Source organism: Passer domesticus, chromosome 16, assembly GCF_036417665.1.
Source record: "Passer domesticus isolate bPasDom1 chromosome 16, bPasDom1.hap1, whole genome shotgun sequence".
Classification (NCBI taxonomy): domain Eukaryota; kingdom Metazoa; phylum Chordata; class Aves; order Passeriformes; family Passeridae; genus Passer; species Passer domesticus.
In genome coordinates this window covers 6701465-6727049 of record NC_087489.1, presented here as the reverse complement: position 1 = coordinate 6727049, position 25585 = coordinate 6701465, and the positions used below count along the sequence as shown (strand labels likewise).

The following is a 25585-nucleotide window of genomic DNA, read 5'->3' as shown; positions in this document are numbered from 1 at the left end:
CTTTCCCCTGAGATGACCCTGGCTGTGCACTGCCAGCTCGGGTCAGTGGTGGGGCCATGGGCAGAGTCCCTGTGGGCTGTGACAAGTCCCAGTCCTTGGGTTACACACAGGTGGCAACGCCCAGCCCAGCAAGTGGCTTCATCTATAACGGGAGAGCTGCTGACCCAGGGACGTGTGTGGCCACCGGGTCCCGTCCCAGCCACCCCCATAAGGGACACCTCTGCCACCTGCTAAGCTTGCACCCAGGTGGGGTGACCCTGGTGGTCCAGGCGGGTCCCAGCCCTGCTGCTTCCTCACCGGGGCAAAACCCCCTCTGCATCCCTCACCGACCTGGATCTGCTTCTCTGCCCACTGCTCCCGCTAGGGAACGAGCACGAAAGAGATGACTTTGGGAATCTCTCCCCGGAGGTAGCCTGAACAAACCCCCAGCCAGCAGCGAGGAGCAGCCCCTCCACCCACCGGGGCATCGAGCCGTGCTGTGCCCGCTCCCCCCGGCCCCGTGCGGGGCTCCGTGTGCGCGGAGGCATTCACCAGCCTATAAATCCCCTGGCAGGGCTCTTCCCAAACCTCAGGACGTTCCCCGCGGGAAGAGTTAAGATGCAGCTTGTGCGTCAGCGGCCGCAGCGGGCTGCCCGCCGGGGCTGAGCCGAGCCTCCCGCATCTGCCCCAGCAGGTTGTTCCCGCAGATCAATCCCTCAGGTCGTTCCCGCAGGTCAATCCCGCAGGTTGTTCCCGAAGGTTTTTCCCGCAGGTCAATCCCGCCGCCGCCCGGCTCCGCCGCTCGCAGCGCAGCGCTCACGGTACGTGCTCCCGGGAACATCCATCCTCCCGCTGCTCCGGGAAGGGCTGGCAGGGATGCTAGGAGGTGCATCGGCTGACTGATGAGGGGATATTCCAGCGTTTTTCCTTAAAAAGAAAAAATACTCGGCTCTTGCAGTAGAAATTTTTCTTTTCTACCTAAATGCTAACGAGTCGTTAGGATTTCTTGACAATACTTTTAAGTCTTGCTGTGAGTTTCTTTATCTGTGTGAGGTTTCTGTTTGTGCTGGGGATTTATTCAACAATCCAAACTCCTGGGAAGTTAGAGGGCAGGCAGCTGCAGTGACTCTCAGCGTACTCCTATCTCCTGTGCCACAGGTATGTGCCAGAAGTGAAAAAATGGGGAGATTTTCTGCTGATTTTATCTTTTTTTAAAACAAACAGGAAAATCAATTCCCCAGGTATATCCCTGATGGTCCTGGGGAATTTGCTCTGATAAATAAGGTTATTAAAGAGATTAATTTTAAATATTACTGTTTTCAATAGGGAAAAACTACTGCTATTACTAGGGAAAAAGAAAATTTATTTCCACGTTATTTTGGGACACGGTGCTTGCATGGTGTTTGCAATCCTGAGCGGTGCCTCTGTTGTTTTGTCTCCTAGATCTGCACACCAGCAGCAGGGACCAGCAATCCCCCTTGTCCTTGCTTAACTCCGTGCAGGAGCAGAACTCTGCCGGCTGATCGCACCGGGGCGGGCTGGCATGGCTGTGCTGCACCTGCACCTGTACCTCACGGCCTTGGGCTGCTGGGCGACACAGCTGTCCAGCTCCCTGCTGCTGCCCAACGCCACCGAGCTGCTGTCCCTGCCCGCGGGCGCGGCCGCGGGGCTGCCGCGGGGCGAGGGGGTCCCGCGGGGCCGGCGGAAGCGATTCCTCTCCCCCCACGACATGAGCGTGATTCTGGACTACCACAACCAAGTGCGGGCACAGGTGTCCCCCCCCGCTGCCAATATGGAATACATGGTGAGTTGGGCTCTGGCAGGGTGGTTTTGGGGAGCCCCAGCCTAGGAGGGATATCAGGTTCCTGGCTGAACACTTGCCCTGGGGGATTTTTTGGGTCCCAGGGGCTAAGCAGACCCATGCAGCCTCTGTGCAGGAGGGATGGAGTCCCAGCACAGAGATGTCTCCCCATGAGGGCAGATTTAGGATCAGTGGGCCTGTGTCTGGGACATCTGGGAGGTGGCTACAAGCACGAAAAGCTCAGGTCCCAACCCAAAGCCCAGGCAGGAGCCTCTCCCCAGTTGCATCTGTGAGGGATGATCCCATCACAATCTCCGGGGTCCCTTTTGAGTGTTCCAAGTGGCGCCAGTTCCCAGAAGCAGAAACGGTGCAGGACTGAGTCAAGGAGGGGATGTGCAGCCAGTGCCAGATGAGGATCACCCTGGGCAGAGCTTTCCTCAGGTTCTGTCCACCCTGCCTGGAAATCCTAACCCAGCCCTAAAGGTCCCCCAAGAGGAGCTATTTCCAGCCTACTCAGGGCAGAAGGTGCCACATGCAGCCCTGTTTCCAGGAAGGGGAGCAGCTCTGAGGGAGCAGCTGGGTGGTCCCTGGATGTGGTTTGGAGAAGCACACAGCAGCCCAGCTTGCTGGGTACCAGAGCAGGTCAGACATGCCCAGGAGCATCCTGCACTGCTTCTTGCTTGGCCTAAATTCCTGCCTTCCAAAGTAACTCACACAGGCATCTCCCCAAAGGCGCTCAGGATGGGTGAGGCAGTTTAAATAATGCATGAAGGAAGCAGCTGTGCTCACCGGTCAGGCTGTGGCCAGGGCTGCACTGAGGGCTGGGACGGCTGTGAGCTGCAGCAGCAGCACAGGGCTGCAGGGTTTCACCCGTGTGCTCAGCTCCACCTTGTGCAGCAGCTCATTCCTGGAGGGAGTCACACACACAGGGCTTGCAGTGCTGCAGGGCATCCCTGCTCTGCCACACTGTGTGTCCAGAGCTGTGGCAGCAGCTGGGGAGGTCCACGGCTCCTGGACACGCTGCTGTGCTTCCTTCCCCTGGGCGTTTTCTACCCTAATGCATGAGTGCTATTTTTTGGACACTCAGAAAACCCTCATAGCACAAGGGAGCAGATTTCTCCTGTTCCCTCCTCCGGGAAGCCAGAACTCCTGCCTGCCCTTTTCCTTCCCCTGGCCAGGTGTGGGATGAGCGGCTGGCCAGGGCAGCGGAGGCGTGGGCCGCGCGCTGCCTGTGGGACCACGGCCCCCCCGAGCTGATGAAGTACGTGGGACAGAACCTCTCCATCCAATCGGGCAGGTGAGTGCCCTGCAGACACTCCTGGGGAGCCCCCACACCCCACAATGCTGCAGCAGGAGCAGCAGCAGCCCCTCAGCCAAGGAGCAGAGGGGCTCTGAGCTGGCATTGCACAGAGTGAGATAGAGCTGAGAGGCACGTCAGGAACCCCGGGGTGCAGGAGCAGGGCCCAGCTCCTGCAGACGGGTAAATACAGGAAAGCAGCATGCCTGCTGCTCATTTGGGAAGTATGACACTATTCCCCTCTCTGCCAGGCACCCAGACCAGGGGGATACAGGTCCTGGATTTCCTCCATGTGGCTGAGTGCTCACGTGTCTCTGGTCTTCCAGCCCTGAGCACAAGTGTTCTTGGCACAAGGATGTCATATCCCCTTTTTCCCAGGAATGCTTGTTCCCAACGGGCCCTGGCCCCAAACCATTTATCTTCTCCACTTCCTCAGTGTGGAGCTTTCCCTTCCTTTCCTTCCCCCATGACCTCTGATGTGGAGGAGATCCACCTGACCTGTAGCACCGTTGCAGGTACCGCTCTGTCATGGACATGGTGAAGTCCTGGCACCAGGAGAAGCAGCACTACTCCTTCCCCCACCCCCGCGAGTGCAACCCCCGCTGCCCCTCCAAATGCAGCGGCTCCGTCTGCAGCCACTACACGCAGGTGAGCACTGCAGCCCCTGGGATCCCAATGCAAGGGGGGGCCTTGTGCAGCTCACAGCTCTTCTGCCAGGGATCCAGGGTCAAACCCTGGCAGCTGCCAGCTTCAGATCAGGCAGCGGTCCTGGCAGCTGGCAGTGTCTGCTGGAGGGATGCCAGCGATGCCCTCCCAGCCTGGGCTTTTCCAGCATTTGGGCTGTTGCAGGAAGGTCCCAGGGGTTCACAACTCACTGGAGGAGCAGCTGGGACCTTCTGACCAGTTGACAAGGAGGTTTCCATTTTTTGGAAAGTTTTTTTCCCTCTCCTTTGGCCTTTCTCTCCTCACTGCACCTCTGGCAAGTTAAAGGTGGTGAAAAGAAAAAAAAAAAAAAAGCTGCTTTGTACTTTTGCCAAGCATGAATCCTCCTCTCTGTGATGGAGCAGCTTCATAGCACCCAGCTGTTTCTGGCTCCCTGGGAATGCAGCCCCTTCATCCCCTGGCACATCCTCACACAGCCTGGCCAGCACAAAGTGGAAAACTCCTCTGTTGCTGTGCCTGGCAGCAGAACTGTGCCAACCCCTAATTACCTCTTCTTTATGGCTCCAACCTTTACCTGAGCATCTGCATCCCCATGTGGCTCATCCTTGAGGATACTCAGGGATGCTCTTGGTTGCAAAAGGGCAATATACACTTTTAATGGAAGAGATTTAACCTGAAGAGGCTTTAGGAGGAGCTTTAGTCTTTGCTTGACCTCCCTCTGTGCAGAGTAAGCTGCTGGCCATGATTCAGTGTGAGGTTTAGGAGCTAATTTGGGTAAATTGGAGCAGTGACCCAGACTGCTGCTCATGGATGTGAGCTTGGCAAGACAATCCTGTGCAGGGCAGTGCAGTTTGCAGGTAGGAGAGGGAGAGCAAAAAGTCACCCTCTGGTAAAAAAGCACTGCCTGTGATGGGCCAGCATCCAGCCAAAGAGATTGGGGCAGCTGGGATGCAATTCCCTGGGGGGAGAGAGCCCTGCACTGGCATCCTGGGGGTATCAGCTGTGGGGTGTGTGGGTGGATGGACACAACAGGGTCTGTTCTCTGTCCCGGCACAGATGGTGTGGGCAACCTCGAGCCGCCTGGGCTGTGCCCTGGGCACGTGTGCCAACGTGCGGGTGTGGGGCAGCACGTGGCGCCACGCCATCCTCCTCGTCTGCAACTACGCCATCAAGTGAGTGACTGGGGAGAGCCCCCCGTGCCAGCCTCCCTCCCCACAGCAGTGTCAGCAGTGGGCTGATGATGCTCAGAGGCGATGCCTTCCTCTCTTTTTAGGGGTAACTGGCTGGGAGAAGCACCCTACAAGGTGGGGCGGCCGTGCTCAGCCTGCCCCCCCACCTACGGCGGGGGCTGCTCCAACAACATGTGCTTCAGTGGAGTCAAATCCAACCAAGTCAGCTGGTTCTAGGGCTGCAGCCCCAGGAGGAGCCCTGGCCATGGAGATGGGCTGAACAAGAATTATTTATAACACTGACCCCCAGCAGCCTGGCTGTCCAACCTGCTTCATCCTAATGCCATGTAGGAAAATGCTTTTCTAGCACACGTCTCCAGCAGTGTTCGTTGTCTGGCTGCTTCCCACTTTGGGGGATCTACAGACAGTTCAGGTCTCTATTTTCTGAAATGGGGATGGTTTAGGGGTGCATGGGGGGAGTGGGGCTGGCTGACATGGTCGCTGCCCTGCAGACCCATTGTCCCCCCCCGGTGCTAAGGCAGAGGCTGGAGTAAGTGAACACCAAGATGTTCCCCTCGTGGGGAGCAGCTGGATAAGTGGGGAGCCCTGAGCATTCTCCTGCTTCACAGCAGCCCCTCTGACCGTGGGGCCCCCAGCTCTGAGCCCCCTAATAAAGCAGTCTGGAGACCCCCATGCTTGTGTTGGTTCTCACTCACTTCTCTCCTGAAGCCTCGGGGTAACACCGAGCCAGTGCCTTTGCTCTGGTTTGGGGAGTAAGCAGCAAAGCGGGGGCAGATGCCCTCAGTGGGGCCACGGGCTGCGGGCACAGGAGATGTCTGGGCGCTTTGCTCCATCGTGTGGGAGAAGCCAGCACTGCTGGGACACGGGGTGGTGATGACGCTGAAGGGCCACACACTCACTGTCCCGCCCATGCTGTCCCACACCATCCCACCACTCTACCTCACCCCAGTGCCACTGAGCGCCCCATTATCCACATCCCCTCCCTCTTTAGAACCTCTCAGCACTCAGCAAACTCAGAGATTCCTGAGTCCTTGGATTTGAGAATCCAGCTGTGGATTCCTGTTCTGCAGCCCTCTGCATCCAGCAGCGCTCTCCCCACTGCATGCCCCTTGGGATGTGCTTTTCCATTCCAGAGGAGCAGATGTCCTTCATTTGGCCCCCTCAGGGCTGCAGGGTTTCAATAGCTGAGGTGTTGGGGGGGATCCTGAGACTGGCAAGGACCCCTCTGTGCCTCCACCTGCCTGGCCTCTTCCTGAGATGTACAGGAGATATGGAAGGCTCTGTGCTGATGGATAATCATTTTTTCAGCTTCAGTTCTGGATTCCCCACACACTTGGTGTCCTCTCTCCAACACTTCTTGCCTATGGCCCTGCTGGCCTCAGCACAGCCCCTGGCAGCCCAGATTGCTCCTGACATGGAGCCCCCGGTGTCACAGGGGCAGCCACAGCCTCATGGGGAGCTCATCTGCACATCTGCTACCATGAGATCCTGGATGCAGCAGGCCCAGAGGGAGCACAGATAACCAAAAGTGGCTGTGGCACCTTGTGATTTGGGAACAGAGAGAGACAGGGAGGAGCTGCGAGCACCCAGTGCCCAGCCCTGTGCTCAGGGTATCACCCTGCATCCACCACAGCATCCCCAAGCAACCTCTCTGGTTTGGCACCAGGCAGACAAGCCCCAACTCATGGCCTGGGCATTTTTCCCCTTGTGCCTCAGCCAGGCTGTGCTGTGCCTTACCAGTCCCTACACCTGTCCCATGGCCCCTGGCCCCCATGCTGTGTTTGCCCTTCACAGTACACAGGCTCACACCTGGTTTCCCATCTCGGGCGGGTGATGGCACAAAACCCAGCAGCACCTGGGGCACTGCAGAGCTGGATCCGGCTGCCCCGCTCCCCGTGGCCAGGGGTGAACCCCAGCCCAGCGGCTGCCCCGGCCTTGACACCATCTGGAAGCGGGAGCCCCAAAAGAGTCCAGTAAAAGCCGTGTTTGAGTTTCTAGCTTGGCAGCAGTTACTATAGCTACAGCAACGGCACCTTGCAGATTGGTTTCCATAAGAGCTTGGTTACTATTTAACATCTCCACCCACATTAGCCCTGATTAAGCGAATCAATAAGATAACAGGAGAGGCAGGTTTCCTCGCCCTGCCTCTCCGCGCTCCCTCCTGCCTTCACCTAGTTCCTTAGTGAGAGACATTTTTATTTATTTATTTAGATTTCTTTTTTATTCCTCTACTTCCTCTGGTTTTCTCCCCAAGTCCCCATAGCAGTAGCCGGCGAGACATGGTCAATGTAGGCACCCAGCTAAGCGCTAAGATGGAGGCTCCATATGGTGAGTACGGCGTTCCCACCGCCCGCGCTGCCGGCCTGGCGTCGCTCGCGGGAAGCGGGGCTGGCAGCGGCCAGCAGCCCCCAGCCCCACGGCCCAGCCCCGCCGCGCTCCCCCGCCCCAGGCAGGGCTGGAGGTGGAGGCAGGAGAAGGGTTCTGGTTGATTTTGATGTGATGTAAACCCTATCCGTGTGTTTTCTCTCTTTCACTCTGCTTGACCCAAAGAGGAAGGCACGTGCCTGAGGGAGCAGAGCGGCCCCACGTGCTGGCAGAGGGGCTGCTGCTGCTGCCGGGCTCGCAGCACAAGTGGCAGCAGTTTAGAGGAGGTGAAGTGCTGCGCCAGGACACGCTGCCAGCCCCGATGCACAGGCTGCAGGTGGCCCGTGGCGTGCCCGGGCTGTGTGAGTGGGCACAGCGGGCACCTGCCAGCGCCGTGCTCCCGCCGAGGCCGGTGTTACTGCTGGGCAGCTTTCCCAGCACGGAGTGTAGTGCCTGGACAAGCAGCAGCCTCCAGCCTCTGCGGGGCACAGCATCAGGTGGCACAATGCTGCCTGGTCACCTGGCCACGGCGAGATGCCTGCCAGGCCTGTGTCCATGCTCTGGTGTGGCACAGTGGGCACCAACCCCCTGTTGTGCTCCTTGGCTGTGACAGAGGCCAGCTGCCACCAAATGCACCCCTGGACTCCTGGGGACAGGTGCCCTTGCCTGGGCTGACATCAGCCCATGGTTATCCTCAGGATGGGACAACTGTGCCTGTGTTGCAGCATCGTCACGCAGCTGGTTTGGTCCTGTGTGTTCTGGGAACCCTGGTTCCCTGGGCACGGCCAGGCTGTGGAGTGAGATCCCAGCAGCTGAGGTTTCACAGTTAAGAGGTTCTCCGTCGCATCCTCATGGCTCTCCAGCACTTCCTCGTGGCTCTCCATCAGATCCTCACGGCTCTCCATCATTCTCAAGGGCTCTCCATCGCTTTCCCTGGCTTTCCATCACACCTCATGGGGCTCCCCATCATACTACCTTGCTTTCCTCACTCTATTTTTCATGTCCTGCTCCTCTTCTGTTTTACAAGCGTGCAGCCCCTGCCCAGCTCACCTTCCAGGTACTGTGTGTGCAAACCCAGGTCCCAGGAGGGCTTGTGGGACTCCCAGACCACCACTTTGTTCATGGTCTCTCTTTGGGTGGCTGCTTCCCTTGATCCAGGCCTGCAGCCTCTCACAGGTGTCACCTCCAGCCCTAACCCACCTCTGTTGTGGCATTCATGCTGCCTTGTGCCTCCCTGCCCCAGCCCCAGCACTTTAGTACTCTGCAGATCACTTTATTTCAGGTAACATCACCCCACGGTGAGCCATGGCCACACACAGGGCATGTCAGCATTTGGGTGGGTCCATGGCCTATGGCAATGGAAGTGTGTAGGAATTGTACAGGATCTGCTGTAGTGTCACTGGAGTAGGCAGTCGTGATCAAGCAGTTACAGAATGCTGAGTTTCAACCTGCTTTTATCAGGTGGTACATCCCCAACCCACAGGAGCCAGGTGTCTGGAGGAGCTCTGTTCACTCCTACCTCTGAGCTGCAGGAAAATGCCCAGAAAACTGTCCAGGTTTTGGTCTGTTTAGTGCAGGCTGTGTCTTTGTGTCCAGCTGGTGCTGCTTGGACAAAGTGCAAGGAGCCATACATGTGTGAGCTGGAGAAATGAAGGATTGATTCCTCTGAGATGTGCAGAGGGTCAGATCCTGGAGGGCGAACTGGCCCAGGAGGAGCCAGTGCTGAGCATCCCCCAGGCTGAAGCCCCCGCTGCTGGTGGGAGATGGCTCCTGACCCACCCTCCCTCCAGGGACTGACCTGCACCTCATTTGCAGGAGAAGGGGAGGTTCAAGGGATGCTCCCATCAGCCTGGGAGACCTGGTGGTGCAGGGTGGCCAGCTCTGGCTGTCCCACATCCAGAGTGCCTGCCTCCAGCTTAGCCCCAGGGGGCAAAGCCAACCTAATTTCTGCAGTGAGCAACCAGCTCTGCCTGACACATGCAACAGGAGGAGCTGAACAAGCTCTTCAATCACTTAGGATGAAGTTATTCTGTCCACTCAGAGCTGGTCTAATGTGAGCAGCCACTTGCCAGCCCTGGCACATCAGTGACCTTAAACACAGGCAGGTAAACATTTCTAACAGCAATTTTCCCCTGAATTTTTTTAAAAAATATTTTAATTAATTGTGATTCTTAAAGTTGTTTTTCTTTTAACTTTTCAGTCTGAGAGTCAGTAACTGAGCCACATGCTGAGCTTGGACAAGTGCAGGCAGAGCCAGGTGCTGTGGGGTGGATGGGGAGGAATCACTGCCCATCCCACCTGCAGCCACTCTCCCCATCTGCTCCCCTGGCCGAACAAAAGCAGCTTCTGGCCAGCACCCGCTGCAAGCCTGGGGCCAGGCAAGGGGGAGAGAGAAATAATGAGAATAAAAAAGCGAGATGGGCCTCCCAGACTAAAGCGAGAGGAAACTCAGAGTGTTGGCAGAAGGAGGGGAGTTCTCATAAATAAAATGGGTGAAAAAGTTATCCAAATAGAGGTGAGGAAGGGTTGGTGGGATGGGGACTGGGCAGTGCCTGGCTTCCCTGGCAGCTCTGTAGGGTTGGGTTGGGGCCGGGCAGCAGAGTGGGCACAGCAGCCGGGATGCACCATCCTGCAGATGGCAAAGTGGTGGCCAAACCCTTCCCAGGGTCACTGGGATGTTTATTCCCTTGCAAAGCAGCAGGGAAAATCACACAGCAGTGGCAGTGCTGAGCCCCACTGTGCCCATAGTGATGCCCTGGCAGCCAGCAGCTCCCAGCCCTCAGCAGGACAGGCCATGGAGCTGGCATGCCTGATGGAGGCACACCTGGGTCCTCCAGAGGAGCCTTCAGCCGTGGAGAGGGTCACAGTTATTTCCAGTTTCTTTTGATAGATGGAAAGATTTTTTCTGATTTCCCCTGCTCCCCATCTGTCTTAGGAGCTTCAGGATTTCAGCATCCATCTGAAGCCAGGGGTACATTCTAATCAGCCTTGGGACAGCCAGCAGGTCTGGCCTCTCTTGCAGTGGTGGCATCAGTAAGAGCATCCCCCCACTCTAGTTCCTGCAACCCTTCCCACTCATCCCTGCTCCAGACTGTCACCAGTGTTTTCCCTAAATGTTTTGGACACTTTGAGACACTTATTTCCCTCCCATCAGACCTGTGCCTTGTGTAAAGGACTTGGAGGATGCCCTGCCAGTGACAAAGCTGCCCTGTGCCCAGCACCCTGGGTGGGTCCCTGGGGGAGAAGGGAGTGATGCTGCAGCTCTGGAGAGACCTGGAGCTGGAGGCACATTCACAATCCTCACCAGCACCTGCTGAGGACAGGCTGTGAGCTGGAAAGGGCTGCACTGGTGCTAAATCCCTGCAGGAAGTTGCAAAGAGGTGTGTGAGAAGGTGGAGGATGGAGAGGGGGTAAAGGGAACATCTCCTCCTGGACAGCAGGGAAGGGATGAGCCCCTTGATCCACCTTTAGCCTCTCACGGGGACTTGGGCACATTTTGGGCAATTGGTCTCAATCCCAGTGCAGGCAGCACCACCCCTTCATATTTTGGATCTCCTCAGAGCTGGGGATCCCCAAGGCTGGTGGTTACAGCAGGGACCAGGGCTGGCCCTGCTCAGTAAAGCAGCTTTGGAAAACAGCTGAAAAATGCCAGACGTCATTGCTGCTCAGGAGCTCTGGTCAAATGTGGGCAATAGTTTCAACTCAGAAACATAAGAGGGGGCCAATTTTCTGAATATTTTTAATTTTCACTGCCAGATGCATTGAATTTTTTGCAGGTTTCCTCTAGATATGACCTGAACTGAGCTTTTCCTCCTTGACTGCTCATGTCAGCTGCTCTTTAATCCCTCTGTTTACTCCTTGGTCTCTGTGTCCAAGGCCTGGCAGCCACCAGGGACTGACGGGTCTCAGGACACCCCTGGCACAGCCCCCTTCCTTGTCCCCACTCTGGCCATCCCTGCTGGATGTTGGGGTGGCTGTGACACTGGTGCTGGCAAGGCCAGCATTTTCCAGTGCCTGAGCAGGGTATTGGCAGCCAGGAATAAGCACAGGTATTTGCTGGGATGCAAAAGGGACAATCACTGTGTTAGCACTTGGCCTGCTCCCAGGAGCTGCTTGCTGGTGCTTGGTGAAGGTTTCCTTGGGGAAGAGCTGGGGATGCTGCTCAGTGTCACAGGGTGTCTGCACTTACCCACAGGGCTGTGACTTCTCCCACCTCATTCCAGCTATTTATGGGGCCAGCAGCACTCCTCATCTTCGGCTTTGCTTGAAACACAATGGTATTTTTATAGGGGGAGTGAGCCCAGAGAGCTCTGTCAGCAGGAAATGAGCTCCAGCTCTGGAAGGTGAGCAGCAAGAGGCTCAGGAAGTGCTTGAGAAGTGCCTGAGAAATGTTCTGAGCTCAGCAGGGCCGGTGTAGGTCTGCCAGTCATACTCTGTTAGTCATCTGCTGGCATTTCTTAAATGGCATTAAAAAATGTTTACTTAGCATGAGTGCAAAGGGGTGGTGGGTGATGGTGGTCCCACAGACAGCAAGAGCTGGGTGAGCTTCTCTTTCATACAGCAGTATTTGGAGCAGGACCAGGGCCAGCAGTGGGGCACAGGGCAGAGCCAAGGGGTACATCAGGGGATGCCTGCAAGAATCTCTGCTGGCAGGCTTGGGGTTAGAACAGGGCAAAGACTGCAAAAAAACATTCATGACTGTTTGTGTTCAGGCTCCTTCTCTGTTTGCTTTCCTCAAATATTCAAGCAAACAAGAAATGTATGTGGAAATGGCAACTGTTGCAGAATTTTCACAGAAGGCGAATTTCAAGGTAGGGGTTGTAGGGTGAACCCGGGGCTGAGGGCTCTGCTCTCCTGTCCTGGGCAGAGGCGCTGGGGTCACTGAGCAAAGCTGGGTCCCAGAAGCAATTCCTCCCAGGAACACCTCCTGTCCAAGCTTCAGCCTGAGCATCAACAGAGATTACTCAGCAAATCCCTTCAGGAAATACATGTCTCAAAAAACAAAGGTAGGCTCAGGATGCTGCACCAAAGGTGTGGGAGGAGCAGCTCAGGCAGAGCAAGTGGCTGTGAAAATGCACCAGCAGTCAAGGAGCAAACAGACCCTGGCTCTGCAAGGCTGGACCAGACTTTCTATCCCAAAATCCTGCAGTCACCAGAGGGATTCCAGTGCATCCCCACAGTAATGGAGCTCTGGTGCTCAGAGACAGATGGGGACCATCACTGTGAGCTCAAGCCCTCTGAGGCTCCACACCAAGGTGTCCCTGAAGGCACAAGTGCTGCTGGCAGCTCCTGCTGGGAAGAGGACTGGAGGTAGGAATGGGTGACAGTGTGTGCCTCCATAGCAGGTGACCAGGCATAGCCCATATCCTCTGTCAGTGCTCTGGGAGCATCTTCTCCTTCTCTGCACATCCAAGCTGGTTTGACAGCCTGATTTTCATCACAGCCCTACAGAATTCAGACCTTGCTCACTCCAGAATTCCAGGGCAGGACCTTTCCTGCAGCTTTGCACATCCATCTGTCAGGGTGGGTGGCTCATCTCCTGTCACTGAGCACAGGGAACCCAAACCCACCAACCAGTGGTGGGGACCAGCAGACACCTTTCACCTGCCTCTGCACCAGAAACCTGTCCCAGCCATGGGTGTGTGTGAGATTTTATAGGTGATAACTCCTGGGAAAGTGGGAAACACAAGGAGAGACGCACACTCAGCTTCCTGGCATGGCCCAACGCTCTGGTTAGGAGAGCCAATGTCAACAGATAGACCTGAAGGAAGGAGCAAAACCAAATACATGGGTACTTCTCAGAACAGGAGCTGTAAAACCTGCACAAACCTGAACAAGTGCCACAACACTGGTTTATACGGTCAGAATCAACAGTCGAGCTCACTCAACATGTTTGCTGACACACAAACGACAGCCACAGTGCTGGCTTTATGGCCCAGGGCCCTTCATGGGGGCAGAGCCCAGCTCCTCCTGCCCCACTCAGCCACTTCTCTCTCCCTCTGCTCCCAAGGGATGCTGATCATTTTGCCACATGGTCCCCAAAGCCTTGATACCCCACGGTAAGAGGCTGCTGCTTGAGCAGGTCCTGTGCCAGGGACAGGCACGCTCAGGTGAGGTGGCCCAGCAGGGAAGGAAGGACAGAGCACTGATGGATGCCTGACGGAACCAGCTCATGCAGAGTTTGGCTGTTGGAAGGCCAAAGGCAGCAACAGGAAATGAAGAGTGGAACAAGGAGGCAGGAGGGACAAGGGGACAAGCAGCCAGGCTTCAGATCCACTGCCCTGCCTGGAGTCTGCTGCCAGCAAGCTGGTGGGACCAAGGTGGTGGAAGCAGAGCCAGGTGCTGCCTGTGGCTCATCCATGGGTGTGTGCCTGGAGACTGCCACTCTCTGGGAGAAACGTCTGTTGACTTGGGTGTGTTTCCCTGTTACAGCCACTAAAACCTGTGTGGCAACACAGGGGTGCAGGGAAGTGTCAAGGGTTACACATAGTTCAGTCCAGCCCTGCCCTTGATGCTGCTCCCTGTTCCACATGGGAATGCTGGGCATCAGCCCCTGTTGCCAGCACACCCCTCCCTGGGCACAGAGCTGAGGGACAGATCTGCTGCTCACTCCCCATTCCTGACCCACCAGGAGCATTCTGGAAGCTGCTGGCTGTGGGCACTCCAAATTAACTCAAATATACCTCAGGCAGGCCTCAGTGGTAGCAGAAGCTTGTGGAGACAGGACAGGAATGGTTTAGGAATGCTTTTGCTCCATTAGGCTCGTGCCTTCGAGGTGCTGCTTGGGGGCTGATGCCTGGAGGGCAGGAATGAGCTCTCTTCTCCTTGGCACAGCAAAAGCAGAGGTGGGCTTGGCAGGAAGAGTCATCCGAGCAGGAAGGAAAATGCAGGAAAATGGGTGTTTCAGATGGGTGTGTCCCTGAGTTGGTTCTTCTGGACACAGAGGCTGATGGGACCTGGCCCTAGCTGGGTCACAGCCATGCAGCCCAAGGCAGAATTCAGAGGTGCCCAGGTCTCCCTTTCAGCAACCCAGTCACTCAGTGCCTGTGAAACCCTAGTGAAGTGCCACTCTATTCCCTCACACAATTTTCCTCCTCCATTATAAACACTTGGCCACACTTTCCAGACCTCACTTCCTGCAGAGAAGAAAACTCTGGGTGCTCAGCAGCCTCCCTGCTCCTCTCTGGACTGAGTCATCCTGGCTGTGATGTCAGCTGGGAGGGGAGACCAAGGTTGTTACTCAAGGATATGGTGTTCTGGCTATTTATATAGAAACACTTTAAAGCAAAAACAGTCAGGAATATATGGGTCTCCTCAAGTCAGGTACATTCCTACAAGTCAGCTTCTCCCTGAGGAGTGAGACCCACTCCTCCTGTTAGACACACCCAGGCACATTTTCTGGATCAACCTCCAGGGCTGCACATATGGTCAGGTACCCCTGCCCTAAAAAGACCCAGTGGCAAGGCAGAGAGCAGGCAGAGGGACCTCAGAAAGGTGGCCCAGAAGGCAGCGGGCATCTCTGCCCGCACTGGCAGCGGGGCACAGACCCAGAGCCACCTTATAATTTTCCTCCGGGTAGTGGCCAGAACCCTTTAAAACCCGTGGCTCTGCAGCACAAACTGCTGCTCCCCATCAAATCTCATTGTGACCAGCATTAAGGGATTAGCCTGTCCCTGCCTCTGCGCCACAAGCAGCTCCTGGGCATGGCTCGTGCCCCCCTGCCCACGGGGGGCTCGCCGGCTGCACGGCCCCATCCAGGGGCCAGACTCCCCTAGCTCTGCCCACGGAGCTGAGCGCCCCTGGAAGATGAATGGCAGCAGATACCACCTGCTCCAGGAAACACCAGGTACCCCCCTGCTCCCCCAGCACTTGCAGCAGGGAGAGAACAGCTGCAGAACCAGCGCTGCAGAGTTTATGTGAACGAAGGGCATTGACAGGGTGTCCAGTGTGGATTTGGAGCTGCCAAAATATGCTCATTCCCACTGGTATTGCTGGTCCCCAGAGCATGGGACCCCCATGTCTCTGGTTTCTGTTTTGCTTTGTGCAGGGTGCATATACCAGCTTTGTGGGTGGTGACAGCTCATGTCCCCATGTCGGTTCTGGGGCTCAAGAGAGAGATACCCCAAGATGGGCAGCATGGTGGGTGCTGTGACTCCTGGGGGAAGAGGTGCTAGAGTCAGGCTGGCATCCCATGGATACCCCAGTGATTGCCTGTGCTGTCTGGGAAACGATTCAGTCATTGTCAGGCCTGGCATTACTGTCCTGGGCTGCAGCCTCAGCTGGCCTGGGGACAGACCCTGCCACTCACAGCACAGCCTCTGCTCCTGAGCCGGATCTGCAGCGGGACTTCCCAGCCCTCAGAAGGAAAGCTTAGAAGCAACTAAGAGAAAAACACTTCCAGTGCAAACTTTACTGGTTGTACAGAGTCCTTAAGAGAAAGGTTTTAAGGGCTCCCCTCTGTGGCTCCCTCCAGCCAGCTCTGTGCTCAGCCCCTCAGCCCCAGCACCCATGGGGACCTCGGTGTGGAGGCCAGGAGGCTGGGTGGGCTTAGGATGCACCAAACATGTCCAAGTTCCTGCAGACCACTGCCAGCACTGTGAGGAACTTGGACATGTTTGGGGCTTCCTGAGCCCTGGACCCCTGTGCCTCACACAACTTCATCCCCAAAACACCCCAACAGCCTCCCTTCCTCTCTGGGACTCAGCAAAAACTGAGCTGCTCCTCTTGCTTGAGCAATTCCCACCAAGCAGGGCTTGTGCTGGTTGTGGGGTTTGTGCTTCCTGGGGTAGCCTGCACCCCCAGTCACCATCCCCTCCATCCCATGCCAGTGGGGAGTCACATGCTGGGGGCTGCTCCCAGCAGTACCTGCACTCTTTATCAGCTGGAAATTGATTTAGGAGAGTTCATGGCTTCAGCGTCCCATGATACGTTTACTAGAAGTGGTTCATTTCCTCAAATGATGTCGTTTATGGTCATAATATATTTTAATTTCTTTATGATACAAGAGGCCAATGGCACTGGGACTTGCAGGAATGTAAAGGGACAAATAAAAGTGTTATCCAGTGTTGCAGACCTATGTGGAATACTCACAGGCTGATCAGCAGTTCCCACTGAGAGCCAGGCAGTTGTCCCTGCAGTGTCCTGGCCGTGGGTTTCTGGAACTGTAGGGACGTGTGATCCCCTGCCCTTCCTGTGTTCCCATACCTTGCTTTCTGCTGTGTTTTTGTTTCTCTGGCAGTGGACAGGAGAGTTGTGTCACACAGGAGGGTGTGTGGGGGGCGTGCAGCTGCTGTGGACATGGAGCTCCTGAGTGTTCTCTGGCTCTCACTCACCCCTTGCTGTGCTCTGGTGATTGAGGGCACTGGGGACACGACAGGTTACTCAGGCACTCTGCACACTCCTGCAGAGAAAAAGCATTTTGCACTAACTCGTTTCCTTCTATCTCCAGAAAGTAGAATCCCCCAAATTTTAACTGACCACCCCTTTGTACGTTTTTACGTTTTTTTTTTTCTTCCCATGCCCAGCCTACCCTTTCCAATTCAGACCTGCCAGTGCTCCCATCTGCAGCAGCCTCCCTCCTTCCCTGTGCTTCCTCCCATCAGGCACACATGGCCCTGTCCTGAGATGTCCCCCACAAGATCAGCTGCCCAGCTGGGGCTGACTTTGCCAGCCAGCCTGGGGCAGGAGGGCAGCTGGAGCTGTTGGGTCCAAGAAGATGCTTTTTGCTCTTGACTTGCCCTCCTCCAGGGCCATGGGCTCAGACTGTCCCCTGACACCCTTGCCCTGTTGCAGCTCTCCCTCCATCTCAGCAGCATTGCAGTCTTTTGCCTTAATTTTGATCCCAAAAGCCCCAGCAGCCACTGGAGGTCACTTCCAGGCGTGGCTTGCTGATTCACCTAGCTTTGCAAAAAGATATTAAAAAAAAAAAAAAAAGGTAAAATTTGATGTGTAACCACTGTTGATTTTGGCTGTTCTCCTCCTTCACTTATTGCTCCACAGCCGAAACGATTCAGGGACTGTTTCATGTGTGGATAATGAATGTAAAAAGTCAATGAAACCTAAAAGCCCTGCAAACAGCTGGCAGGGCTGAAGGGAGAGACTCACTTGCCTGCCAGACTGTGAGCTCAGTAGGGATCCTTTTCCTTGGAAGATTCAGGATTACTTCAGGCCCGAAGGAATCATATCCACCTGCTAAACAAGTTCTCCCCAGGTCCAGAGCAGGCTGCTGAGATCCCTGCCACACTAAATGTGTGAGCTGGCAAGGCACAAACAGCAACAGGTGTCTGCTGCTGGCACCAAACCCTCTCTCCAGTGCTGCTGCTTCCCTGAGGCTCCTGCTCCCCCATTTCAATGGGGCTAAAACCACTGGATTCAGCCAAGCTTTTGCCAGTGTAGTCAGTGAACCTGGGACAGCACATGGCAAAGTCAGAGCTTTTCTGGACTTCTCCCAAATAGGCAGAAGAGTGTTTAGCAGGAAAGTGTCCAGGTCTCTGCTGGGTTGGGGTTTGGATGGAGTGCAGTGCCTGTGGTCTAGGGTTTGAAGGGGGCAAGTGGGATCAGTGGTGGGAGCTGTGGCCAAGTTGCAGCCTGTGGTGTAATGGAAGAAGATGAATCAATTCCCCTTCCTCTCTTGGGCTCATTGCATGATTTTACATGAAAACAGAGCAGACAGATTTCCAGAGTCACAACTACAAAACTGCAGGTCCCAGAGCCAGATGCTGCTTTCAGGGGCTGCAGGGCAGGCAGAATGATGGCAAATACACATCAGCAAATGCCCTGGCATTTTCAAGTACAGCCACCGTTCTGGGAACAGCTCAAATTTACTGTTCTTGCATAATAACAGCTCTGAGGAGAAATAATAATTACTTCCTCAAGAGTTCAGAGCCCTTGTTAGGCAGAATAATAAACCCCTCCCCAGTGCTGGGATGAAAGGCAAGCACAGTGTTATCACCAGAGCAGTATGTGCTGAAATGGGCTGTCTGTCCCCATGTTTGCAGTTCTTTCCCCACCACTTTTGCAGAACAGCTATTTATTTTAGCTCCAATAATTGCCTCCAGGCCCAACATCATCCCAGCTTCGGCTGAAATGCACATGTTGCTTTTGGAGAGGAGTTCAGGCAGAGTCTTATACCTTCTTTAAAGTGACTCTTTCCCATGCCCAATTCTCCATATGGGGATTTTGTGGTCTGGGGATCAGGACATTATTGATAACTCTGTTCAGAAGGTTGCAATGGAGCTGCCTCTGTCACCCTGAGCTGTGCTGGGGAGCCTGGGGTGCCACCACATGTCACATGCTGACCAGTGACAGCATGTCTGGGGTCTGCCCAGGGTTTGTCTGTCCTGGCCATTGCCCCCAGCTCCAAACAGCAAATCTGCCCCAACCCCAGTGACAGGCGCTTCAGCCCTGGGGAAAGTAAATCACCAAGAGTGATTGCTGTGGAATAGGATGATAAAATTGATTGCATCTTCGCCAGGCAAGGTCTGGCACATGGCTGTGGTCTCCTCCTACCTCTCATTGCCGGATCTTTCAGATCCACCTCCCTGGATGGAGCTGTTGGCTCATTTTCACCTCTGCAAAATGTTTTGCTGGAGCAGGGATGTGCAGTGCGCAGCTGGCAAGGGGCAAACAGACCCTCAACAACCTCTGCTGAATCATCTGTTTTCTTGGAGGCTTCTCACAGCTTCTGGAGACATTCTGGGGAGGGACATGGGAGCAGACCCCCATTTGTGTGTCTGTCATATAATTGCCCAGAGCAGAGGCAAAGATCTACCCCATGAGCTGGGGGCTTGTGCAGCTGCACTGACCTGCAGCCCTCCGGCCCCCAAAAAATTCCTTGGAGCTGCTTATTAACACACTGACAACTCTGCTCTGGAGTCACAGCACGCCGAGGTAGAAGGCAGGAGAGTTTGACAGTATGGCCTAAATACCCCTGTTTACAAAAAGTCTGACAAAACACAAGCCCTTGGCTTTATCTTTCCCATTTGGAAATAGTCACCGAGCAAATATACTCAAGGCATGAAAGGAGGGGGGGTTTATATTGACTTTAGAAAAAGCTGTTCTTTAAAAACAGGGGAAAAAAGCTCATCCTCGAGCTGTGCAGACTGGCTGTGAGACCCAAAAGAATCAGTGTAGGGGCTTAAAGCATGCCTGCTAATCTGTAGCAGTTCTGTGTGAGCAAGTCATGCAGTAAACTGCTCTCTGTTAATTTTTTAATGCAGAATAAACAGGTCAAGAAATGATTAGCATGAGAATAAGTTGAGCTTAATTGAGAGAATCAGAAAAGATGAGAGGGAAGAGGCAAATTGGAGTTATCAGTTAACCATACTGAGTGGCTCTGCCTCCACAAGCTCATGTTCCCTCTAGTTTATCATCCCCTCTGAAGCTGCTTTTTTTTTTTTTCCCTTCCCTTACTTAAATGATGAGCTAAAATTGCTGGTACAAGCACAATGGAAACCCTTGTTTCTCCTTCTCCTTTTCTCTCTGCAATGGCCGGCCAAATGAATTGCAGGTGATAAGGCTCCTACCTGGTTATTCCCGAGGTTCTTCCCAGAAAGGAAGCTGCTGACATTAAGTGCAAAATCCACTTTGTGCGAGTACCAGTGCTGTGCTCCAGTGCAAAAATTTCGGCATGATCCTGGGAGATCCAAGGACTGAGCAGACACGTCCGTGGGAAGGGGAAGAGCAGTCCTCGGGACTGCTTGAAGTGGAGTTTGGTCAGTGGTCGGAGATCTATATTCTCAGATAGGCAGGACTTTGTCCACAAACTGGAATTTGAAATTTCAAAGGGGAAAAAAAAAAAGGCAGAAGGGACCTTTGCATGTGTGGAGATGACTGTGCTGGTGACGTTCCCCTGGGACTTTTGTTCTTTGTCTTGTACCTGGGCTTCCTGCTTCCCCACAGCTCCCTCATGAAATGGCGACAGGCCGCGCTGGGCCCTGACCGTGCTCAGGGCTTTGCTGCTCTGCAGAGGTTTCACACCTGAGCCCACCTCTGCTTCGTGTGCGTGAAGGGAAGAAAAAAAAAGCCATGTGAAATATTGCAGCTCTACAGTGGCCTTGGAGCTGCGAGTGACAGGGAGCAGAGCTCTGGAGCCAGGGCTGCCAGGCCGGTGATGGCATTGCCGATGAAAGCTGAGGGGTCCTGCTGGCTCTGGCTTTACTGCAGGGCTTTTCTTAAGGGTGCAGAGCTGTGAGAGAGAAAAGCACAGGGCAGGAGGGTCATGGTCCGTGCTCAGAAAGCCTGCAGGCAGCCCCAGGCAGAGCTGTGTCCTGCAGCAGGGAGGAGAGATGGGCCAGCAGGAACTGCAGCAGCATAACACACACAGGGGCACCAAAAAGATGGGGCCAGGCTCCTCACAGGCTGCATGGCTGGAGATAAGGGGTATGAAAACTGCAGAGAGGTTCAGCCACTGTCTAAACATGAGCACAGTCAAGCACCAGCTGGCTGCTGAGACTGCTCTCCATCCTTGGAGGTGTTCAAGACTCAACTAGATAAAGTTGCAAGGAGCCCATGCTGCTCTTATAGCTGGTCCTGCTTCCAGCAGGAGCCTGGGGCAGAGACTCTGAGGTCCCTTCTGACATCAATTATCCTCTGATCCTACAACACCCTGTTCAAGAAGCACCAGGGAGGAGCCCCTTGAGAGGAGCCTGCTTACCTGCTGGACATGCAGAGTTAGCAAGCACAGTAGGGGACGGCATCCTTTCCAAAAATGCCCTATTAAATACTCTGTTCTTGATCCTCACCTATTGAGAAGAACAGATCTTATCCTCAGGGAATCCCCTTTAGGTTTGCATAAATTTGCGAGACAGGGATATATAGATAAGGCAGAATTAGTACCATGATGTGCCAGTGTGGGAAAGGATTTGCTGCTCAACAGATAAAAATTAAATAATCACTTGGCACAGAACAGGTCAAGCCCCCAGGCTGTCATGGTCTGCTTTGCAGCCATGTCCTGTCATAGGAAATGGTGGCTGGAGTGTACAGAAAACAGGGACAGGAGAGAGGAGCAGATCTGGGAGCTGAACTTCTCAGGAGCACCTAGTCTGGGAACAACCTTCACCCATCAGTGGGGGTCTTCCTGCAGCTATGAGTTGTCTCTCTATGTGGAATAAAAATGGCAAAATATCTTCTGTATCCAGAAGTGTTTGAAACAGCCCCACAAGCAGGTGCTGACTTGAACACCTCCCACCTAAACCAGCTAAAGAGCTGTGGGGTCCTGTTGGCCAGTACAAGCCATGACTGCACTGGCAAGCTGTCCCAAAACTCACCACACAAGGATGCCAGGGGAGACACCAGGGGAGACACCAGGGGTGCCTCCAGCAACAGCTCCCAGGGAGCAGCCAATGCTTCCATCAGAGCCCAACTCCAGGGCAAAGGAAGTGCGTGGTGTCCTTGGCTGGTCTGGTCCTCAACCTCCACACCAACATGAGGGATTTGGGAGAGGCCACTGGTGACCCACAGAGGACACAGGCAGTGAGAAAACAACACTCAACACAGCTCTGGGGGGAAAACACCACGTCCCATTGACAGCCCTGGCCTCGTGAGCCACCTGATGCTCTCCAAACTTCCCCACTCCTTATCTCTGCTCTCCTGCATGCGCTGCCTCTCTGATTTCTATTCCTGGCCCTTTTAATCCCTCCTGCCTGGGAAGTAAATGGCCTTTGCAGCCCCCTTGCTCAGCAGGCTATTGAAGCACAAGGTTTGTTTTGCTGAGCAGAGCAGAACAGGCCCTGCTTTTACGATATTTTACTAGACGCTGTGGCAAATCCTGCACATATTTGACCTGGTGTCTGTAGCATTTATCTAATCAAAGGGATCACTGTGGCCTGGCTGGGATAGGGACTGAGGTCCCTGGGATGAGGCTATGGAGGGGGCTGTACTCTACTCTTGCATCTCCATCCCAGTCTGCACATCATGAAACTAGTTTTTGGCAAGGACTGTATCTGCCTAAAGGAAGAGCCACCAGCACATGAGCTCTGGCCTGTCCCTCAGGAGCATTGATGGAATGACTGTGTTCCCTGCAGGAAAGGATCGTTTATCACCATTCCCAAGTGAGAAAGCAGGGCTCTCCCTTGTGCTCAGATTCACTCCTGCAGACCTGTAGCCTCAGGGTAGAGGAGCTGTTTAGAAGTCCTATGTAGGTCACGGTTTTGGGGGGCAAAGGGCTGCTTGAACAATTCTGTGTGCTCCTAAAACGTGAGTAGAAAATCATCACTAGCATAGCTGCCCAAAGGCATGTACTGGTGTGGAGCCAGAGACCTTGGATTCATGCTGTGGCAGTGATGGCACTGCGGCCAGGGCAGCTCGTGGTGCCAGTGGGGTTGGGGCTGCATTGGGGTGCCTGGGAAGAACAAACAGCAGGCACTGGGAGCCCAGATCAGCAGCGTGTGGACTCAGTTGCCGCTGGTTGCGAAACTACGGGGCTGTTTTCAATGCAGAACAAACTGATACCAAATCATTAATTGCTGATTCTCTTGCACCATGAGCCGGTGCCATTCAGAGATCGATTAAATTCCCACTCAATGATCTTGCAATTGCACTGAAAACTCTCAGCTCTGGCTGAAGTGAAGGAGCGATGTGGGGCAGCTGGGGAGGAGAGCACGGGCAGCTCTGGCCCCACTGCCCAGCGCCAGCAGTGGGGTCAGACCCAGGTCTGGGTGAGGCACAGAACCACTGCTGGTGCTGACAGCAGACAGAGCACTCGCAGAAGGAAAGCTCCTGCTGCTCTCTGTAACCTGTCTCATGAAACTTTTATGACAGATCAGGCAGTACGAGGCTGGGGGTGTCCAGCACAGAGTGATTTCAGCTGTGGGACAGGAGCCACCCTGGCCATTCCCAGGGTGTCTGTGCCACCCCTCGGCCCCACTCGCTGTTTGGGCATGGCTGCAGAAAGGGATCTGTTTATAGGGCATCCAGCCCCCTGTAAAACTTGGTTTATAGGGAAGTAAACGGAGTCATACATTTCACTTCACATAGCAACGTGTAAATTTCCAGGCAGGAGCTGACCTTCTCTGACTGTGAGGGAGAGAAAAGGAGAAGGAGTGGAAGGGATGGAGAGAGCAAAAGAAGGGAAAAACAGGGGCGTAAGCAATCAGTGGTGAGGAGAGGAAGACAATGACAGTAGTGGCGAAGAACTTTGTTGTCTCGTAGGGTTTTTTCCAAATTTTCCACCCCAGGTATAATTAAGAGCAACACCAGCAGCTCAGCATCAAGGTCAATAGCCCTTGGCAAGTGCCTGCTCCCATGGTGCTGCCTGCACCCAGGAGCCAGGATCAGAAACACCTTGAGATTCAATAATAAACAGTCAACAAGAATCACTGCTGCTCCACCAAAAAAAAAAAAAAAAAAAAAGCTTAGCAGTATTCGGCAATGGGTGAGATGATTAAAGATTAACCCCCTGCCTCCTGCCTCCACCCCTCTGGGAGTATAGGCCTTGAGGCTCAGCAAATCCTTTCAGAGAAATATCTGAATTAAAAGACAACAGGTAGGGGACGCAGTGAAGGCAGAGGGAGGCAGGAGGGCCAATAGCCTGGGCCAAGGGAATCGGTACAATCTGGCCCGTGTTTGCCGAGGATAATGCGCCTTTCCAAAGCCCTCATAGACATGGAGATGGCAGATTACAGCGCAGCGCTAGACCCGGCTTACACCACCCTGGAGTTTGAGAACATGCAGGTGCTGGCTATGGGCAATGGTGAGTCCCCTCCAACTTCTCCCTCTGCAGGGTGGGATGAGCTGGGGGCTGCAGGAGGAGAAATCCCTGGGGTGGTCATGAAAATGTTCCCGGGCAGGGAAGGGGTGTCAGATGGGGAGCTCTCAAGGTGGGGTTCTGTTTTCCCCAGAGCGAGGAGAGCAGAGCTGTGTTTGGTACAGGCAGGATGGTGTCCTGCAGCCCAGAGCCCCTGGCAGCAGGCACACGCCAGGAGCTGGCTGGAATGAGAGGTCCCCTCCAGACATTCAGCCTAGGGAATGGGGCTGGGGCTGAACAGGGTGGGGGTCTCCCAGACCCCAGCCAAAAGCTTCTGTGTGAAGTGCTGTTGATGGTTCAGACAGACAACTGAGTCTGTGCCTCCAGAGCTGAGAGCAGATCCCTGAAGCAGAAAGGCATTTAGCACCTGGTAAGGGTGAAAATCACTGTGAGAAGTGATTTAGGCACTGCCGCTGCAGCTGTTGTGAGCCACAGCCCTTTCCTAGTACAGCACTGGGGTGTGGGGTGGCATCCCCTCTCCTGGCTCAGCCCCCAGTCAGAGGGACAAGGGGACCTTGAGAGGATAGACAAATGTTCCCATTCCTTCAGGAGGGTACATTACGCCTAACCCTGCAGAATTCACAGTGCTGGCCCACCCATTTGAGGACCAAAGAGTCTTGGTGATTAAATGCTCAGAGATAGCAAGAGATTCCTCTCCAAGTCTCCCCTAAAGTCTCTCTAAATATGAGGTTAATGACTAAACGAAGCCACAGAAAGTGGCCCTCTGAGCCCTTTCCCTCCAGCCCAGGACTGCTAGGCACCTCTGTCCCAGAAGGGCTGTGCTGGCTCTGTGGACTCTTCCATCACAGCCTGTGTGTGTCTACCCTGGGTTAGGCTCTGCTCTGTCAGGGTTGTGACTCTGAGGTGCCAAAGTGGCTCTGCTGTGCAATAATCCCCCACCCCTCTGGGTGGTCCTACCCCTTCAGGTGCTTCTGGGCCAAAAGTCCCCCTCTTTGGCTTTGCTGCTGTCCATCTGGACACTCTGGGACAAGCTCAGGTCCTGCTCCCTCCCCGTGCTCCTCTCCCATCCAGCGAGCATCTGCACAAGGGGCTGTGATCTGCCCGCCCCGGACCCAGGGCTCCATGGAGCAGAGGGACAGGAGAATTTCCTGTGACAAGATCCAGTGTGCTGTGACACTCCAGGGGTGGATGAGTCAGCTGGGGCAGGCAGCACCAACTCCTCTCCTCCTGGGCCCAGCTCCAGGCCAGGGACAGCCCTTACTTCCAGGGCTGTTTTGGCACTGCAGCAGCTGCCCTGGAGGACACACCTCCTGCAGGACCTCCACCTGCAGAACCTGTGCCTCTTTTTCTGGCCAAGGACTGCTCAGAGCCCAGCCAGTGCCTGCCACAGCTCTGCAGCTCAGCCCCAGGGCTGCTGCTCAGCAGGGACCAAGTTTGCCTCTCACAAGGCAAAATGCATCCTGTGCTCAGACAGGCTCAGGGACCTCTTGAGCAGCTCCTGTCCTAACACACAGCTCAGCTGAGAGGCCTCAAAGTCAGATTTTTTCTTTCTTCCATTTACCTTAACTCCAACCACTTGACTGCAG

General features: G+C 54.8%; 2 protein-coding genes and 1 long non-coding RNA gene across 6 annotated transcripts in view; 2 read left to right on the top strand and 1 right to left on the bottom strand.

Moving 5' to 3' along the window:
- Window positions 1-1441: 1441 nt before the first annotated feature.
- Window positions 1442-5507, top strand: R3HDML (R3H domain containing like). The gene is made up of 5 exons (XM_064391592.1): window positions 1442-1783; window positions 2959-3077; window positions 3593-3725; window positions 4797-4912; window positions 5014-5507. Exons 1-5 carry the CDS (start codon window positions 1523-1525, stop codon window positions 5144-5146), a joined length of 762 nt encoding a protein of 253 aa, XP_064247662.1. The 5' UTR covers window positions 1442-1522; the 3' UTR covers window positions 5147-5507.
- Window positions 5508-7029: 1522 nt separating this feature from the next.
- HNF4A (hepatocyte nuclear factor 4 alpha) overlaps window positions 7030-25585 on the top strand; it is a 35096-nt gene continuing 16540 nt past the window's right edge. Inside the window, exon 1 of one of the 4 annotated variants that reach the window (XM_064391186.1) lies at window positions 7030-7258. In XM_064391186.1, coding sequence (XP_064247256.1) covers window positions 7210-7258 — 49 coding nt within the window. In that variant the 5' untranslated portion in view covers window positions 7030-7209. Of the gene's footprint in view, window positions 7259-21624; window positions 23985-25585 lie in introns of those variants that run through there. The other 3 variants (XM_064391187.1, XM_064391184.1, XM_064391185.1) reach the window with 3 other exon arrangements.
- Window positions 16260-20916, bottom strand: LOC135281890 (uncharacterized). The gene is made up of 2 exons (XR_010348324.1): window positions 19819-20916; window positions 16260-16694 (listed from the first exon to the last, which is right to left on the bottom strand). It is a non-coding gene; the product is annotated as an uncharacterized LOC135281890 (long non-coding RNA).